Genomic DNA, 18424 nt, shown 5'->3' with positions numbered 1-18424 from the left:
AAACCACAGTGAACTGCTTACTGCCACCAAACCCCAACCGTTTGAACAAGGAGTAAATTGACAGATATTGTTTAGGGGGTAGGGTTTTAAAGAAAACCAGAAGTTTGGGTTAAGTGGCCCTTATGCCATCCTATAGAAAAGGATAGTGACTTTTCTCTGTTGTATATATCTAATTAATATTTAATTAATGTTCTTTTACAAGAAAAATCTGGTTGACTGGGTTATTTGAAGGTCCTTTGATCTGTTGAAATTCCTGAGTTGCAAATCATGTATCTCATGTAGACCTAGCCTGCTTCAAAAAGTATTATGAACCTAAATGAAGGGTCCTAGCATTTCAAAGTTTAGTCTATATACCAATTTAAAAATCTTTTGTCTCTATCCCCCGGCTAAAAAGAAGAGATAAAAAAGAAGTGGAAAAACAGAAAAACTTGGGTGGTGTGACCTGTTGGGGCAATTAGCCTGGGTGGAGGAGCAAGTAGTTAAGTAAAGTATGTAAGTTCAAGTAAGATATTATTTTTCCTAATGGAAATGACACTAATCTGAATTTGTAAACTTGTGTCTTTCATTGCAGGTTTCTGAACTGAAGGGGGAAGATGTAGTTTGCATGATAATCTTTCCTACTATTGACCTGCCTACCCTTGGCTGGGTCATTGTTCACATTGCATGTTTCTCAAATCCGTATTGACCTGCCTACCCTGACTGATAAAGATAAAGAAGTAAGTTTTAGTTATTTTCCAATAATCTTTCCGACTATAGAACTATTAATATGCCCCATTTAATACTAAACAATAGTATAGCTATTAGAAGTTGCGTTTCTTGAGTTGGGTGGACATGATGAAACATTTGATACCTTTAGAATGTAAAAATAAAGATTTATTACTTACGAACTTTCATCTAGTGATTATGGATGTAAAAAGAAAGATTTATTACTTAGCAACTTTCATCTAGTGATTATGGATCTCTTAGTCTTAGCTTGATCTTCAGTGATTTTCAAATCGAGTAGGTGCTTTTAAAATTTGAATCTTCTCATACTAAATGTTATGGTGTTTTGCTACTTGCCTATGGGTTTCTGTCCATTATGTTTCATGATATTTCATTGATTATTTCAGGTAATAAGTACATGGGGTGTCAGAAACAATATTGATTTTCTGTCTTTGTCATATACCCGTCATGCAGAGGATGTTCGTCATGTAAGGATCTCTTTTTGTGAATATTCATGCTTAGATTATTTTCCTTGTAACAGTTTATGTATATACATGTGCATATGTAATCTATTTCCAAGGATTCTTCTGGGGTTAAATATATAAAATTAGCTGTTAATTAACATAATGAGCTTGATGCTGTGATGCAGGCTTGTGAGTACCTTTCTAAATTGGGTGACCTTAGTCAGACTCAGATTTTTGCAAAGAATGAAAATGTTGAGGTAAGCTTCCAAACTATTATTAGTACATTCTAAATTAATGTAGTTTTGACCATCTTCTTCACGGTAGTGCTTGTATGACAATGTGAGTAATGCGACCTTTCTTCAATTCTTGCAGGGCTTAACCCATTTTGATGAGATCCTGCGTGAAGCTGATGGCATTATCCTCTCTTGTGGCAATCTGGGCACTGATCTCCCACCTGAGAAGGTCAGCTTTCTGAACTTTGTGCTATTTTAAAATAAAATATTTCAGGAGTTATTGTTTAGAATGATTCGCTTTACAAATGTCTTTATTCAATCAATCAATCTCTCTCTCTCTCTCTTGGTAAGTAATAGAGATTTAATTAACGAGTAATCAAAAGATACATTGAGAGTACCCCACACAAGGAGGCACGATGCAGCCTCAAAACATCCCAAAAATATTACAATTGAGCCCAACATAGCTGAGTCCTATGTACCCCTTGTTTGGGTAGAAAATCTGCCAACCCATTGAACACTGGTTGTTGGTTAACCATCTGGTATTAGTTATTTGCTATGCTAACCATTGGAACTGACCTGGATATGATACTTATCCTTCCTGAATTGTGATCAGGTTTTCTTATTTCAAAAATCTGCTGTCTACAAGTGCAACATGGCTAGAAAACCTGCAGTTGTTACCCGAGTTGTGAACAGTATGACTGATAACCTGAGACGAACTCGTGCTGAGGCTACTGATGTTGCAAATGCCGTATTGGATGGTAAGTCATATCCCAAGTTGGAGATCCTCATATTTTTCCATGGTCCATCATACATCTTTTTTATTTTTTTGAAGTTACATGTCTAGGAGCTATTTGGTACTGTAGATTTATACTTATTTCACTTTTGAATGGGTGCGGGAAGTGATGCAATTCTTCTAGGTGCAGAGACACTGCGGGGTTTATATCCTATTGAGACCATATCCGTTGTTGGCAAAATTTGTGCTGAGGTAAGCCTCTTCTATGGTTTTCACCAGTGAAACTGTTGGCATCCACAGTTTTGTGAGGACTGAATCCGCCCTCCTTTGATGTTGTTGTTTGCCCTTCTTACATGGCTGAAAAGAGCTGGGGGAAGACTATACTATTCCTATCTTTATAGTTAAAATACTTGAGTATCATTCTAATATTTATATGTTCTGATTTGTAGGTTCAACCAATATGTCAAGTGGATTTGCATTGGAAGATGTGCTGCATTATTAGAGAATTCGATTTTTTTTTAGTTCTTGTACTATTTTATATGTCAACTGGATATTTGAACAATGTCTTTTGGATATTTTAACATATAATCTTTGAATTAATAGATTTCATTTTAAATTGATTTTTATCAAATGGTTTTGCTGTATTAAACATGTATGAAAATGCTAAATCAATAAAAAATTCAGGTACCATAAAAATGCTGCAATTAAGCAGGTATATACATTTTTTTTTTGAAAAAAATAAGTATATGCCGGCGGTCATGTCTGCCAGCTTAGCTATCAACATGACCAAAAAATGTTAGAATTAACCTATAAATAAAAAATGAAAAAAAAGGATTTAAGCGGCGGTCATGAAACTGCCGGTTTAGCCACAAACAACACATAAGGCGGCGGTCATTTAGCATATAAGCCGGCGGTTCGGACCGCCACCTAAGAGCACGAGGGAGTTTGACAAAAATCTAAGGCGGAGGTTTAGACTGCTGCCTGATTAATGCTAAGCCGGTGGCTTGGTGTGACCGCCATTCCAGAGCAATTTGAACTGGCCACCTAAGGCGGCGGTCTTTTGCATCTAAGCCGATGGTCTTGACCTAAGCCGAGAAAGGTTTAGGGGGCGGATGCGACCACCGGCTTAGACCGATTTTCTTGTAGTGATTTGATTGGATTCAACATCATCTATCAACAATAAGTTGTACGTTTATATTTTATTTGATACTTCCATTTTAGTTCAGTTTTAGGTTTCTTGTTGGAATTATATTCAACTCATTGATTGATTGAGATCAGTAGTGTCATGCACTTTATAAGTTTTGAGAAAGGGGGTGGAAGTAGATGATACTAGTCAATATTTGTGATGTTGTGATTGATGTTTTTTCTTTGGGTATATTTACCCTAGTTAGGTCAAATAATGTTATGGTGTGAACCTATGTTTATTTTGGTTTGGGTTGGTTTTGTATATTTCTCATTTGAAGAATTGCTCTAAAGAAACGGGGCGATGCCAAACGTTATTCTGATTCCGAGAAATAGGAATCAAATGATTGTGCCGAATGTCTCTATATATTCTTTAGATAAGAATTTTTAGAATCCATTCTTCTCAAAATAGGTTCTAAAGTTCAGAATTGATGTCGAATGGGGCCTCAACATCTGTTCAAGATTCCCTTCTTTTCCATCTCCATCTATGAGGGTGGCCTAATAAATATTGGTATCTCTTCAAACAACTAGTGTACCTTTTTGACCTCTCCTGAGTGAACATACTAGAAATGATTGAATTCCAAGAAACTTCATCTTTCTCTTACGTTTTATCTAACACATGGTGAGCAGATTTGACATGGGACTACTTATAGGACAAGCTAATCACAGAATTGTTGATATGTTAGATTCAAATCAGAGTTAAGGAATAAGTATGTACCTACTTACCTATTTTGAGGAAAGAAAGTATCTAGGAAACTTGCGTCCCTGTTTGCTTTTTGGTAAGTTATTTATCTGGGTAAATGCAATTACCTAGGTAAGTTTTTCATGGAAAACACTTTACCTATGTTCTTTTATTTCTCAGATAAATAAGGCAATGACCATTTTAACCATAAAAATCCATTATTAAAAGGGACATTTTTGTCCCATTCAAGTGTTGGCAACTTTCCTCCCATGTGGGAAAGTTATTTACCCACGTAGGAGATGGGTATCACTTTCCTGGGTAAGTGATACCCAAGAAAATAAACTTTCCCTGGTCCCCACATAAAGCTGATAAAAGAATATGAGATTCTTGATCAATGGGAACCAAAATTCCATTTACGAACTTTCCCCCCTCTCCAAATCCAAAAAAAGAATGCCCCCTTAAAGACAAACGAGCAAGTTAAATTACTTGCTTTTATGCCATCTTAATGCATTTTAGAGTAGAAAAGTGAAAGGCTTGAGGAAGGCTATTGATGGTGTAACAAAGTTCCGACAATACTTACAAGAGAAACAATTTGGTTTTTTACTGGAAAATAAAGAGAAACAATTTGGTCTATGATATGAGCATAACTAACACAATTGAGGTTAATTACAACAATTTGAGAGTGAATTTGCTAGGTTTGAGTATGGTGGTGGCACTACAATGTGATGAGGGCGGATTTGGCCCTCCAATGACATTATGACACCTGGCACCTCATGACAAATAGGTGCAGCCTCATGACAACTAGACAGCTCGCCACAGGCAGCTCGTCATAGGCAGCTCGCCACTAGGCAGCTCGACACCTGGTCAGCCCGGCACCTCACAGGTAGCTCGACACCTCATAAGCAGCTCGGCACCTGGTCAGCCCAGCACCTCACAGGCAACTCGGCACCTCACAGGCAGCTCGGCACCTCACAGGCAGCTCGACACCTGGTCAGCCCGGCACCTCACAGGCAGCTCGGCACCTGGTCAGCCCGGCACCTCACAGGCAGCTCGGCACCTGGTCAGCCCGACACCTCACAGGCAGCTCGGCACTTTGTCAGCCCAGCACCTCACAGGCAGCTCGGCACCTGGTCAGCCCGGCACTTCACAGGCAGCTCGCCACCATGCAACACTTACAAGCAGCTCGCCACAAGCAGCTCACCACTTACAAGCAGCTTGCCACTTACAGGCAACTCGCCACAGGCAGCTCACCATCATACAGCCTGGCACCTTACGGGCAGCTCGCTTCCGAGCAACTCGCCACTACGAAGCTCGCCACAGGCAGCTCCCCACAGGCAGCTCACCTCCTAGTCAGACCGATCACCGCATGACAATCCTGAGGAGCTCACCACCATACCTCGCATTTTACGGGATTGTGACTTGTAACAGGTATATTAGCTCACCCACTCCCCAATTTAGGCGGAAATGGGAAACCTTACCGGTTGGTGGCTTTATCTCCACCTAACAGGAAAGCAAGTCCCATCACAACGGGAATCCAGGAACTGCTTCACCAAACCCACGATGACTCTAGTATATAAAGGCCTCACCCCCTAGGGGCGAGGAGAGATGGTAACCCCTGCTCTCTAGCTCTCTAACTCTCTGATATCATCTTCAAGCTCTCTACTACTAAGTGATAACTTAGCCATTGGAGTGACCTCACCGGGTAAACACCCCTGGGTTCTCTAATTCAGTTATTGCAGGTTCCTCAGTTCCTGCTGTCTACAAAGATGAGCAGGTCATCTCCTGTAGGGAGCAACCGGGTTGCGCTACACTAGGGAGCTCTACTTCAGCCTCTGAGTCATCGACCACTTTGGAGCAGATGAGTTGACGAGGTACTTAGCCAAAAAAAAAATGATACGTGACCAGAAATCATTACATCATTTGGCGCCATTTGTGGCAAACACTACAAAAAGCTAAGTTCTCATCCTACAAAAACCTAGTCCTCTTCTCCTAGAAAGCTAAGCCCTCACTTTTTAGAAACTGAAGCTCTCGCTTTATAGTTTCCATTTTTTATGAACTCAAAGAAATTGAAGCTCTCTCATTACGAGGCGGATGCAGCGCAATCATAGCTCTAAGGTGCCCACCTGGCGGCTTGGCGCGGCCTATGCGCGGTTTGCGCACGGCCTGGCGGCCTAGCAGCCTAGCACATGCGCCGACCTAGCGCGACCTGGCGGCCTGGCCCAGGCGCAAACTAACGAACTAATGAAAGACTTCTTCATCACTTAAGACCCAGTCGCCTCTTTGGCATGGGTGAGCTAGTCCCAGTCGCCTCCTCGGCATGGGCACTTAAGATCTAGTCGCCTCTTCGACATGGGTGAGCTAGTCCCAGTCGCCTCCTCAGCATGGGCACTTAAGATCCAGTCGCCTCTTCGGCATGGGCACCTAAGTCCCAGTCGCCTCTTCGGCATGGGCACCTAAGTCCCAGTCGCCTCTTCGACATGGGCAAGCTAAGTCCCAATTGCCTCTTCGGCATGGGCGAGCAAGTCCTAGTCACCTCCTTGGCATGGACACTTAAGACCTAGTCGCCTCTTCGGCATGGGTGAGCAAGTCCTAGTCGCTTCCTTGGCATGGGCACTTAAGACCCAGTCGCCTCTTCGGCATGGGTGAACTAGTCCCAGTTGCCTCCTTGGCATGGGCACATAAGACACAATCGCCTCTTTGGCATGAACAAAATCAACAAAAGTGGACTATAAGTTGTCCCCAGAGCCTAAGGGCTACAATACCGAACTGGTAGAGACTTCGGCACCTTACGGGCAACTCGCTTCCAAGCAGCTCCCAGAGCCTAAAAAATTGTATCAACGCTTACGAGCTCATCGAATTACGGGCCAAAAGGAGAAATCTACTCCCTTCGCCGAGTTACTTTCAGCTCGGGAGTGGGGAGTAAATGATGAGGGCAGATTTGGCCCTCCAATGACATTATGACACCTAGCACCTCATGACAACTAGACAGCTCGCCACTTACAGGCAGTTCGTCACAGGCAACTCACAACTAGGCAGCTCGGCACCTTGTCAGCCCGGCACCTCATAGGCAGCTCGGCACCTCACAGGCAGCTCAGCACCTGGTCAGCCCAGCACCTCACAGGCAGCTCGACACCTGGTCAGCCTGACACTTCACAGGCAACTCGCCACCATGCAGCACTTACAGGCAGCTCGCCACAGGCCGCTGACCATCATACAACCTGGCACCTTACGGGCAGCTCACTTCCGAGCAGCTTGGCACCTCATAGGCAGCTTGCCACTAGGCAGCTCGCCACTTACGGGCAGCTCGCCTCCTAGTCAGACCGGCCACCGCATTACAGTCCCGAGGAGCTCACCACCGTACCCCGCATTTTATGGGATTGTGACTTGTAACGGCTATATTAGCTCACCCACTCTCTGATTTAGGCAGAAATGGGAAACCTTACCGGTTGGTGGCTTTATCCCCACCTAACACGAAAGCAGGTCCCATCACAGCGGGAATTCAGGAACTGCTCCACCAAACCCACGAGGACTCCAGTATATAAAGGCCTCACCCCCCAGGGGCGAGGAGAGATGGTAACCCCTGCTCTCTAGTTCTCTAACTCTCTGATATCATCTTCAAGCTCTCTACTACTAAGTGCTAACTTAGCCATCGGAGTGACCTCGTCGGGTAAACACCCCCTGGTTCTCTAATTCAATTATTGTAGGTTCCTCAGTTCCCGCCGTCTACAAAGATGAGCAGGTCATCTTCTGCAGGGAGCAACCGGGTTGCGCTACACTAGGGAGCTCTACTTCAGCCTCTGAGTCATCGGCCACTTGGGAGCAGACGAGTTGACGAGGTACTTAGCCAAAAAAAATGATACGTGACCAGAAATCCTTACAACACAATGGATGATAAGAAACATGAATTGGATAGTTGTGGTATGTTTTTGTAATCAACCTTTGATTTGCTTTATAAAAAGTATGATAATTGTTGATTGATAAGAGGCAATCATACCAACTGATGGTGGCTCAGTTTGTAGGTTCTCTAACTCGTCGAAGTAGAGACCTGGGATCAAATCCCGCTGCCACCAGGGTGGGGGGGTTAAGGGAAAGGGGATGGGCTACCCCTTGTTGTGTAGCCCCATGAAGCGAAAAAATAAAATAAAATAAGAGGCAATCATAATTTGTATGTGGACTAAATGTTCTCAACTAGTGAATAATCTCGGACACAGTTTATTCTGGCAAGGTTGCACTACCTTATGAGTAGTTTGTCTCAACCACTAGGCTCAGACTCAAGGTATGAGTGTGGGTGTTTTAAAAACATCGAACTAGACTATTTTAGAGTATTCATAGACTTTATAATTGGTGGAATATTTGGATAGTTACATGTATTTCTCAAACTTGATAGTGGTACTTTTCCAGGTCACAGACCTTTCTACTTTTGATATGCCAAATAATGGACTTTTTTTGTTTTCAATACCTGAGTATGTTAGAGTAATCAAGTATAGGATTGTAGCAGGTGATCATTGTGATAGGATTTTTCACTCTATCAGATAGAGCAAATACCTTGAGATAAGTTTTCTCTGATAGATACTTAAGTCCACCGACAATGAATTTCAAATGAGTTAGAAATTAGTTTTACAAAATATATTTATATTAATAAATAATTTATTTTTGAAATGTTTTACAAAATTACTCTCCTTGGGATTTCATCAAGTTAGAAAATATGACATTGCTTTTCAAAATATTGAAATAAGTCCTTCCCAAATTATAGTGTTGGTGTTAATGTTAGAAGGATTATCATGTAAAGCCCAAAACATCATGAACATGTTTTAGATTAGACCATTGTTCGGCTCGGAGATTGGTTAAGCCTAAACCCCTTTAGGCCCATTTGACTAGGATGATTTCTACTTTATAGTAAAAGAGAATTTGGCCTAAGGTGGGTTCCACCCTTGAGATTGATTTCAGCGTTCCCATATTATGGTCCAAGTCTGGACTCCTATGGGTCCTAATGAAGGGAAATTTGGCCCGACCTCGTAACAGGGAGACACGTGGACATGACTCGACATAAGTGATAACTCAACATGATCAGATCGGCACGTGGATGTGACTAGACACAAGTGACAGATCAGTTCGCTACAAAGCAACCTTGGGTACCCTGATACCCCGAACTAAAGTCACCCCGATATCAGATCACGACTAGGATAACGATATCAAGTTCGCTACAGATTGAACCCAGACAAATGGACCACCTCGGAAAGAATCCACCTCAAGACAAGCCTACCTCGGTGTAAGATCACCTCAGTACTAAGGCACTTCGACATTCAGAGCATGTCGGGCAGCTCGCCACCAAGCAGCCTGACACTTCATAGGCAGCTCGCTACCTAGTCAGGTCGACCTCCGCATGACAACCGCGAGGATCTCACCACCGTACCCTGCATCTTACGGGACCATACTTTGTAACGGCTACATTAGCTCACCCACTCCCCAATTCAGGCGGAGGTGGGCAACCTTACCGGTTGGTGGCATTATCCCCACCTAACACGGAAACGGATCCCTTCATAGCGCGGATCCAGAAACCACTCTACCAAACCTGCACAGACTCCGGTATATAAAGACCTCACCCCCTAGGGGCGAAGGTATGATGTGTGTAATCTTTGCTCTCTCTCTCTCTCTCTATTTCTCTAATATCATCTTCAAGCTCTCTACTACTAAGTGCTAACATAGCCATCGGAGTGTCCCCGCCGGGTAAGCCACCCCGGGATCTCTGACTCCTTTCTTGCAGGAACCTCAATTCTCATCGTTGCTGGCAGCCAGATCGACTCCAACAGGGAGTAGCTGGATTATGCTACATCATTTGGTGCCATCTGTGGGAAATCGCTACTAAAATCCCTTTTTCCGAAACCTCAAGCTCAAAATCAAACCCATGGCTTCCTCCAGCAACGCCAGACAACACAACAAAGCGAACGTCTCCATGGGGCAACCTCAGTTCCCGTCTGTCTGCATAGGTCAGTTCACTATACCGCTCCCCGCGGGTGGGATTCCAACACTGACTATGCCTCAACCAACTGTGCCTGTGAACGCCCCAATTCCCCCTGTAGTGGGTGCGACTTCCGTTGAACCCTTTGTGGTTCCCTCTGGAGTCGAACAGAACCAACTAAGCGACCTGGCACACTGTGTGCGGGCTATTCAAGCCCAAATGCAGTAGGTCCAGCAGTTCCAACATTACCAACAACAAGTTCTACACCACATGTACCAGCAGCAGTTCCCACCGTTGCAGCAGAACCAATAACCGACCCCACCTCAGTGTCCGATCACACCATGTAAGCCTCGCCGCCAGAATAGCCGTCCTTGCCGGGGAGAGACCTCCCAGGTCTCATCTTGCAGTAGGAGGGAAAGACAAGTTGTTCCTCCCGTCTCCCAGCAAATAAGCAGGTCGAGAGATACTCGATCCACCAGAACCAATCCACCCCGGCCCTCGCAACCTAAAGGCACACTTGCAGGAAACCGGTTCGTGGTACTAGCCGCAGACTCCAAACAAGGCCTTTCTGTCCGTAGTAGCTGGCGTCAACAGTCCGAATCACTCCCGGCCAAGACACCATCTGACAGTGCGGAGGTCAACAGCACTGCTGCGGAGCCAGTCAAGTAGCAGCGAAGGAGACGTGCTAAGGCACCTCGAGTAGTAGACCCAAGCCAGCTCGCGGGGACCTAGCCGACCTGAGCAGCCTAAAGGTAAGGTGGAGGTAAGCTCGGGAATCACAAAAACCACTCCCCTCCTCTCTGTACCCTTTCCACTATCCTCCGAGCTCCTAGCCACTCCGATGCCGAAGGACTTCAGGGTACCCCCCTGGATAAGTATGACGGGTCTTTCGACCCTAATGATCATGCAGACTCTTTCCAATCCCAGATGCACCTCGCTGGGGCTGACGAAGCTTGCATGTGTGTTGCCATCTCCACGACCTTCAAAGGGGTAGCTCGCACTTGGTACAAAAACCTCGCACCTGGGACAGTTAAAAGTTGGGCGCAGCTCGTGCAATTGTTCACCTCGCACTTCATCACCAACAAGAAGTGTCTGAGGTCACAAGAAAGCCTCCTCAGCATAGTCCAGAGGGAAGGAGAGTCGATTCGAAGCTACATCAAACGCTTCAATGACACTTGTTTACTAATCCCGGACTTAGACCCCGCCGTAAGACTCACGACAGCAAAGAAGGGTATCATCCATAGGGAATTCAAATGGCATGTGGTGGCAAGCAAACCCAAAGACATCACCGAATTCCTTAAGCTCGCCGATCAGTTCATCGGGACCGAAGAAGAGATGAACCAAAGGACCGAAGCCCCGATGGAGAAAAGAAAGAGAGAAGACCACAACTCAAACAATGGTGGCGACAAAAGGAAGAAAAGCAAGTCCCCAACCAGGGGAGGGAACATGTCAGATTTTCATCACCGAGCTCCCTCGGTCGAAAGAACGAATTTCACACCCCTCAACGCGAAGCGGGGAGAAATTCTCATGGAGATCAAGGACACCTCTTTTGTAAAGTGGCCACCCCGGTTGAGGGGAGATCCAACCACTAGAAATAAAAATGTATTTTGTCATTTTCATAGAGATCATTTTCATGAGCTCTTCAATCTCGTCACGGGTACCTGAAGAATTTTGTACAAAGAGACAATAAAAACCAGGTAGATCGGTAGGGGGAGCAAATGAGAGATGCTCCCGAGTCCAGCATCCGGCACAACAAGCAACTGCAAAGACAGTTGTCCAAGGAGAGACCAATCCGCGGGAGATCACTGGTGGATCCATAGTCGCGGGCTGCACCTCGGCCGCAGGGAAGTCCTCAGTTCGCAAACTATAACACAAAGAGTAGAACCCGTCGAAGCGACCTAGGCCCTAAGACCCGATATTCTTCACGGAAGATGATGCATGCGGGATCCAGTACCCCCATGACGATGCACTAGTGATAAAGATGAGGGTCAACGACTTCAAGGTAAAGCGTATCCTAGTCGACTCCGGTAGTTCAGTAGAAATCCTATTCAAAGAGGCGTTCGACATGCTCTAGCTCCAGGAAGGCGACCTCAAGCCAACAAGCACTCCACTGGTAGGCTTTAGCGGAGAAGAAGTCAGGCCCCTAGGGCGAATCTCAGTACCTGTGGAGATCGGCACCTAACCTAGCATCGCGAGGTTAGAACACACCTTCTTGGTGGTCGCGACTCCCTCCCCGTACAATGCCATTATTGGTTGGCCTATCACCCATGCGCTTCGCGCAGTGGTGTCCCCCTACTACTTGGCTATGAAGTTCCCCATGAAATTTGGAGTTGGGATAGTGCGAGGCGACCAGCTCGAGTCCCGCAAGTGCTATGTTGTTGCCCTCAAAGGGAAAGCCAAACTGGCTGACGACATCGAGCTAGATCGACCTGTGGAGTATTTCGAGGAGCAAGCTATGCCAACTGAAGGGATGATCCACATTCCGACCTCAACAAAAGATCTAGCCAGAACCCTTCATATCAGAGCAGCAATCGAGGAGCCTCTCCGCTCTCGGTTGGTAGGATTTTTACTTAAAAATTTAGATATATTCGCATGGTGTGCAGCAGAGATGCCCGATATAGATGCAAAAATAATAACTCAAAAATTGAATACTGATCCTTTAGTCAGGGCAGTTAGACAAAAAAACTCAACCTCGCCTCGGAGCACTGGAGGATAATCGATGAGGAGGTCGGAAAACTCCTCACAACCGATTTCATCAGGGAGGTAAATGGCGCATGTGCGTCGATTATACCGATCTGAATCGAGCTTGCCCGAAGGATTGTTTCCCACTCCCTAAGATCAACCGTCTAGTGGATGCAACCTCAGGGCACGAGCTGCTGAGTTTTCTGGACGCATACTTGGGCTATAACCAGATCAAGATGGACCCCGCCGACGAGGAAAAAACAACATTTATAACCATGTTACAAGGTCATGCCCTTCGGGCTAAAAAATGCCGGGGTGACCTTTCAAAGACTTGTCAACAAACTATTTGAGCCGTTGATCGGCAATAAGGTTGAATGCTATGTAGACGACATGGTCGTCAAAACCCAATTTTTGAACTGTTTAATAAGTGATTTGCAATGTGTTTTTGAAATTCTACACAAGTATAGTATGAAATTGAACCCTAACAAGTGTGTCTTTGGTGTCACCTCGGGTAAATTCCTGGGTTACATAGTTAACCAACGTGGCATCGAAGCAAACCCCGAAAAGATAAAGGCTGTCCTAGATATGAAACCACCTCGCAAGTTGAAAGAGGTTCAGAGGCTAAATGGCTGTATGGCTGCTCTAAGCCGCTTCGTGTCCAAGTCAGCAGATCGCTGCCTGCCTTTTTTTAATGCTATTAAGAAAAGTAAAGACTTTGAATGGACTGAAGAATGGCAGCTCGCCTTCGATGAGCTAAAGAAATACCTAGTTAGTATCTCGGTTCTGACCTGATCCGAGGAGGGTGATGTTTTAAAGTTGTACATCTCTGCGAGCGATGAAGTGGTCAGCTCAATACTAATAAAGGAAGTAGATCGGGTCCAATGACCTCTCTACTATGTGAGTAAAGTTTTGCAGGACGCCAAAACCAGGTACCCAGAGATCGAGAAGTTGGCGTACGCACTAGTCACAACAACTCGGAAGCTTCACCCGTATTTTCAAGCTCACACAGTCGTAGTCCTCACAATCAAACCTCTGAGGCAAGTCTTACTCAAGCCCGAGGTATCTGGCAGACTAACTGAGTGGGCCATCGAACTCAGCGATTACGACCTCTGGTACGAGCCTCGGACGGCGATTAAGGCCCAAGCCTTGGCCGATTTCGTGGCAGAATGTACCTTCAACACTGCATCCCCCGAACTGATTGAGCTCGACCACAAAGAGGAGTCTTCGACCAGTGCGGCACCGGCCCTGGTTAGAGCAAGGCCAACTTGGGGCGAGGAGCCCTGGATCCTCCATGTAGACGACTCATCCAATCAACAAGGAAGCGGAGCCGACACTATTCTGCACAGGCCAAGTGGGGTGAAATTGGAGTATGCACTTCGGTTCGAGTTCGCGGCATCTAATAACGAAGCGGAGTATGAAGCACTACTAGCCGGGCTCACACTGGCGAACGAGGTATAAGCGAAACACATCATCATCTGCAGCGATTCCCAGCTCGTGGTCAACCAAATCACCGGTGATTACGAAGCTTGTGACCTCACCATGGTTGCTTATTTAGCCAAGGTCAGGGAAGTTCTACGCAGCTTCCAATCATACTTCATCAGGTAGATTCCAAGGTCCGAGAACGCTGAGGCCGATGCTCTGTCCTGGTTAGCCAGCATGAGCAGCAACACCATGAGGACCGTGTACATAGAGAACCTACCTCGGCCCAACATTCTCGGGGGGGGGGCAGAAGAGGTCGCTCCTATTGCACAAACAGAGTCGAGCTGGATTGACCCACTCGCGGGCTACTTGCTTCATGGAACCTAACCTATAGATCGCAACACAGCCAGAAGGGTAAAGCGATAGGCAACCAAGTACGTCATGATAGACAGATAGTTGTACCGGATATCCTACACGCTCCCCTACTTGCGCTGCTTGCGAACTTCAGAGGCTGAACTCGTTTTCCACGACACTCATGAAGGCCTATGTGGCGGGCACTTGGGGGGCAGGGCTCTCACCCAGAAAGCGCTACGACATGGATATTACTGGCCCACAATGAAGGTAGACGCACTCGAGCTTGTCAAAAAATGCGATAAATGCCAGAGGCAAGCCAACATCCATCACCAACCTGCTGCCGACCTGAAGTACCTCACTAGCCCATGGCCTTTCTTACAGTGGGTAATCGAGATTCTTGGACCATTCCCACCAGCGATAGTCACAGCTCGAACTGTATAGAACTTCTTTTGGAAGAGCATAGTATGCTGCTTCGGACTGCCTCGAGTGCTCATCTCTGACAACGGTAAGCAATTTGAAGATATTAAGTTCCAGAACTGGTGTGTCGAGATGGGGATACATCAGAACTTCACTTCGGTAGCACACCCTCAGGTGAACGGGCAGACGGAAGTCACGAACAAAGCCATACTCCGCGGACTGAAAGCCCACTTAGCCCAAGCTAAGGGGCTATGGGTAGACGAGCTGCCCAGCGTACTATGGGCTTACCGAACTACTATCAAGACCGCCACAGGTGAAAATCCCTTCAACCTCACCTATGGCACGAAAGCAGTAATTCCAGCTGAGATCAAAGTACCTACATTATGCCTAGAGGCATATGACAAAGAAGCAAATGATGACGAGCTCCATACCAACCTCGACTTGGTAGAAGAAGTACGGGACCTCACGTATATTTGGACTGCAGCATACTAGCAAAGGGTATCTTGGTACTATAATGCCCGGGTCAAGAAGTGGCACTTTCGTATCGAAGACCTAGTCCTTCGAAAGGTTATGGTGCCTGAGCCCGGTGTTGGTAAGCTCAGACCAAACTGGGAAGGTCCCTACCGAGTAAATCGGGTACTCGGGGAAGGTACGTATGAGCTCGAAATGTTAGAAGGAAAATAGGTACCTCGAGCCTAGAACATTAGCAATTTAAGGAGATACTACCTGTGATCGTTGAACTAGGGGAGTGGACTGAGAGTCACTCCCAGAAGTCCAGGAGTGGACTACGAGTCGCTCCCAAAGCCTAAAGGCTACAATACTGCACAAGACCCAGCCGCCTCGTCGGCATGGGCAAAGTCAAGAAGAGTGGACTACAAGTCGCTCCTAGAACCTAACGGCTAAAGTACCGAATTGGCGGAGACCTCGACACCACATGAGACCCAGTCGCCTCTTCGGCATGGGCAAAGTCCAGGAGTGGACTATGAGTCGCTCCCAAAGCCTAAGGGCTACAATACTACATAAGACCTAGTTGCCTCTTCGGCATGGGCAAAGTCCAAGAGTGGACTACGAGTTGCTCCCAAAGCCTAAGGGCTACAATACTGCACAAGACCCAGCCGCCTCGCCAGCATGGGCAAAGTCAAGGAGAGTGGACTACAAGTCACTCCTAGAGCCTAAGGGCTAAAGTACTGAACTGGCAGAGACCTCGGCACCACATGAGACCTGGTTGCCTCGCTAGCATAGGAAAGTTGCTTCGAATACCTAAGGCATAGACAGCTTGGGCATAAGCCCTACGATGTCTAGCCCACCGCGGCACATAAGAGTAGGTCGGACCCAATAAGGGACAACCGACATCCAAATAAGTAGCCTGTGCGCGGACAGGGCGGGTATATGCCCTGTGATGTCGCTCACCTCAGCATACGTTATGAGGAGTTACCCCTACTAAGCCTTTGCAGACAGTTTGAGGTGACAAACACTTAGAAAACTTTTCTATTACGGTTATCCTTACTTATTGTCCAGCTTGGTAGCTCGACAATTCGAGTAACCTACACATTTGCTGCCTAGATCGGAAGTTATCTATACTTAGAATATCTTTTACACGAAGGATTACTCAAAAGATTGGTATTTCATTCACAAAAAGGTGCAAGTACAGAAATTTTGTTCTAACCCGAGCTCGGCGGCTTCGGGATGTACATTCAATACAAGAAAGGAAAAGAAAGCTCAAAGATCACGGTTAAGATTTGTCAGCTGGGTCGGTCTCCATACGATCTTCTGCGTTCTCCTGGTTCGAGGGGCACTCCCTTCCTCTGACGAGCTGGGTTCTGCATTTGCTGCCTTTGCATCCTTGGGAGTAAGTTTAGATGCGGAAATGGCTTTGAGATTGAGGTCAAGGAACTTCTTTCTCATCACATACTTGCACAATTTGAAGCCGGAGCGCTAGGAGCCCAAACCATACTCAACTTGGAGATCGTGGAACTCCGAGGATCGCTTGAAGTGTTCAATAGCCTAGCTTCGTGCCTCTTCAATTGCGGTGTCGAAGATCCGAGTTTGCTCTTGAACCGTCGCTTTGAGATCTTCAACTTCTCGTCGAAGCCTCATTCTCTCCTCGATCAGCATCGAGTTCTCCTTGGTCAATGCGGAGATCTGCCTCTGCTGTTTCTCTTTTTCCTCAGTTAAAGCCAGAATTAGCTCCTTCTGGCTTCGAGCTCCCTTCTTGGCCTGGAGCCCCGAGCTTTATCGAGTTCGTGATGCAGTTTTTGTGCCTCCTCTTTGGCTTCCTGAAGCTGCCTCAAACGAATATGTGACTGACACATCAGAGTGTGAATGGCGGAGTTCACCTAGCAAGAAAAAACCGAGGTAAGTGCATTTTGAAAAATTCACAAAGAAACAAAAATATAAGGTAAAAGCACCTACCACCATGCAGTGGCTGGCGGCCCAACCCCCAAGCCGAGCCGTAGGCATATCGGCCCAATCCGCGACCTCCTCGGAGAAGATGGCCTCCTCGCTCTTGCGAATCCAGAACAGGTGAGTCAGGATACTTCTTTTCAGAGGCTCTTATCGGGGTCTGGAAGTGCTCGCCGGCTCGGGAGGCTGAGCAACTTCCGACCGAGGTGCTGGGGTGCTCTCTAGTTCCTGCTGCCGAGCACTTCCCTCTTCTTCATCCAGATCCACCATGGGAGGGTGAGGGCAGACCTCCTCTTGGGGGAGCTCGACCGAGATCGTATCCGCAGTGTGGACCTCGGACGGGGCAGGGGTTGAAGGGTTGGCCTCCCGACGAGGCTTCTTCGCCTTCCTCTTCTTCCCCTTCTGCATACTTTTTAAGAGATTCCTGGCATCGACCTCCGGCATGGCAACTGCAAGAACAAAAGGTTAGCCGTGAATTAAAAGGAACTCTAAAATAAAGAACCAAGGTGAAAACCTACCAGGAAAGCTCAGACCAGTTCGCACAAGCTTCTCCTCGGCCAAGAAATCCTTCATCTCGAGGCCAAGGTCCCTCCACGAGTTGATGACTGCCCTAGTTTCTGCATCCAAACTCACCCTGGGGTCCTTGATAGCTACCCTTTAGTGGGTTGGAAAAGGCCACCCTTCAGGATTTCGGACAATGAAATACCTCCTTTTCCAGGAAGAAACCTTGTTCGGACAGCCGAACAGGATTTTGAAACCGGGCCGAGGTGAGATGTAATAGCTTTGTCTAATGTCCCCACGCAGACAAGCAAAGTTTTGCTTGATCACACAGATTGAGTTGAAGGTATCTAAGGACAGATGTCGGTTGTATGTGTGGAACAAAGAGATAGTACCAACTATATTCCGAATAGAGTTCGGATGTAGTTGGTCAAGGGTAATGTTAGAAAACCTAACTACCTCTATAATGAAAGGGTAAAGTGGGAAGCGCAGCCTGGGCGCGAGCTGCTCCTTAAAGACCGTGAGCTCATGGTGATCATGAGCCCAAGGGAATTGACCTAAGGGAAGGCTAAAAACCAAGCTATCGGGAAGACGATAGCGAGCTACAAGGTACATTAGCCTATTAGAAGTTAGGGTGGAAGGACCGAAGTCATCTAGATCCCGAGCCCGGGAAGAAGATGGGGCCTCCGTCCTAGG

At 46.4% G+C, this 18424-nt stretch overlaps 1 protein-coding gene across 1 annotated transcript; it reads left to right on the top strand.

Moving 5' to 3' along the window:
- Positions 1 to 635: 635 nt before the first annotated feature.
- LOC148801260 (pyruvate kinase 1, cytosolic-like) lies at positions 636 to 2763 on the top strand (the record flags this gene model as incomplete). The annotated part of the gene is made up of 7 exons (XM_088900369.1): positions 636 to 716; positions 1110 to 1190; positions 1352 to 1423; positions 1539 to 1628; positions 2013 to 2158; positions 2297 to 2384; positions 2582 to 2763. Coding segments are annotated over 7 exons (690 nt in total), but the record flags the coding sequence as incomplete, so codon positions are not given.
- Positions 2764 to 18424: the final 15661 nt, after the last annotated feature.

The sequence above is a fragment of the Nelumbo nucifera genome, chromosome 3, assembly GCF_055504915.1.
Source record: "Nelumbo nucifera cultivar China Antique chromosome 3, China Antique-T2T, whole genome shotgun sequence".
In the NCBI taxonomy this organism is placed as follows: Eukaryota; Viridiplantae; Streptophyta; class Magnoliopsida; order Proteales; family Nelumbonaceae; genus Nelumbo; species Nelumbo nucifera.
This window is presented reverse-complemented; position numbering and strand designations above follow the sequence as displayed.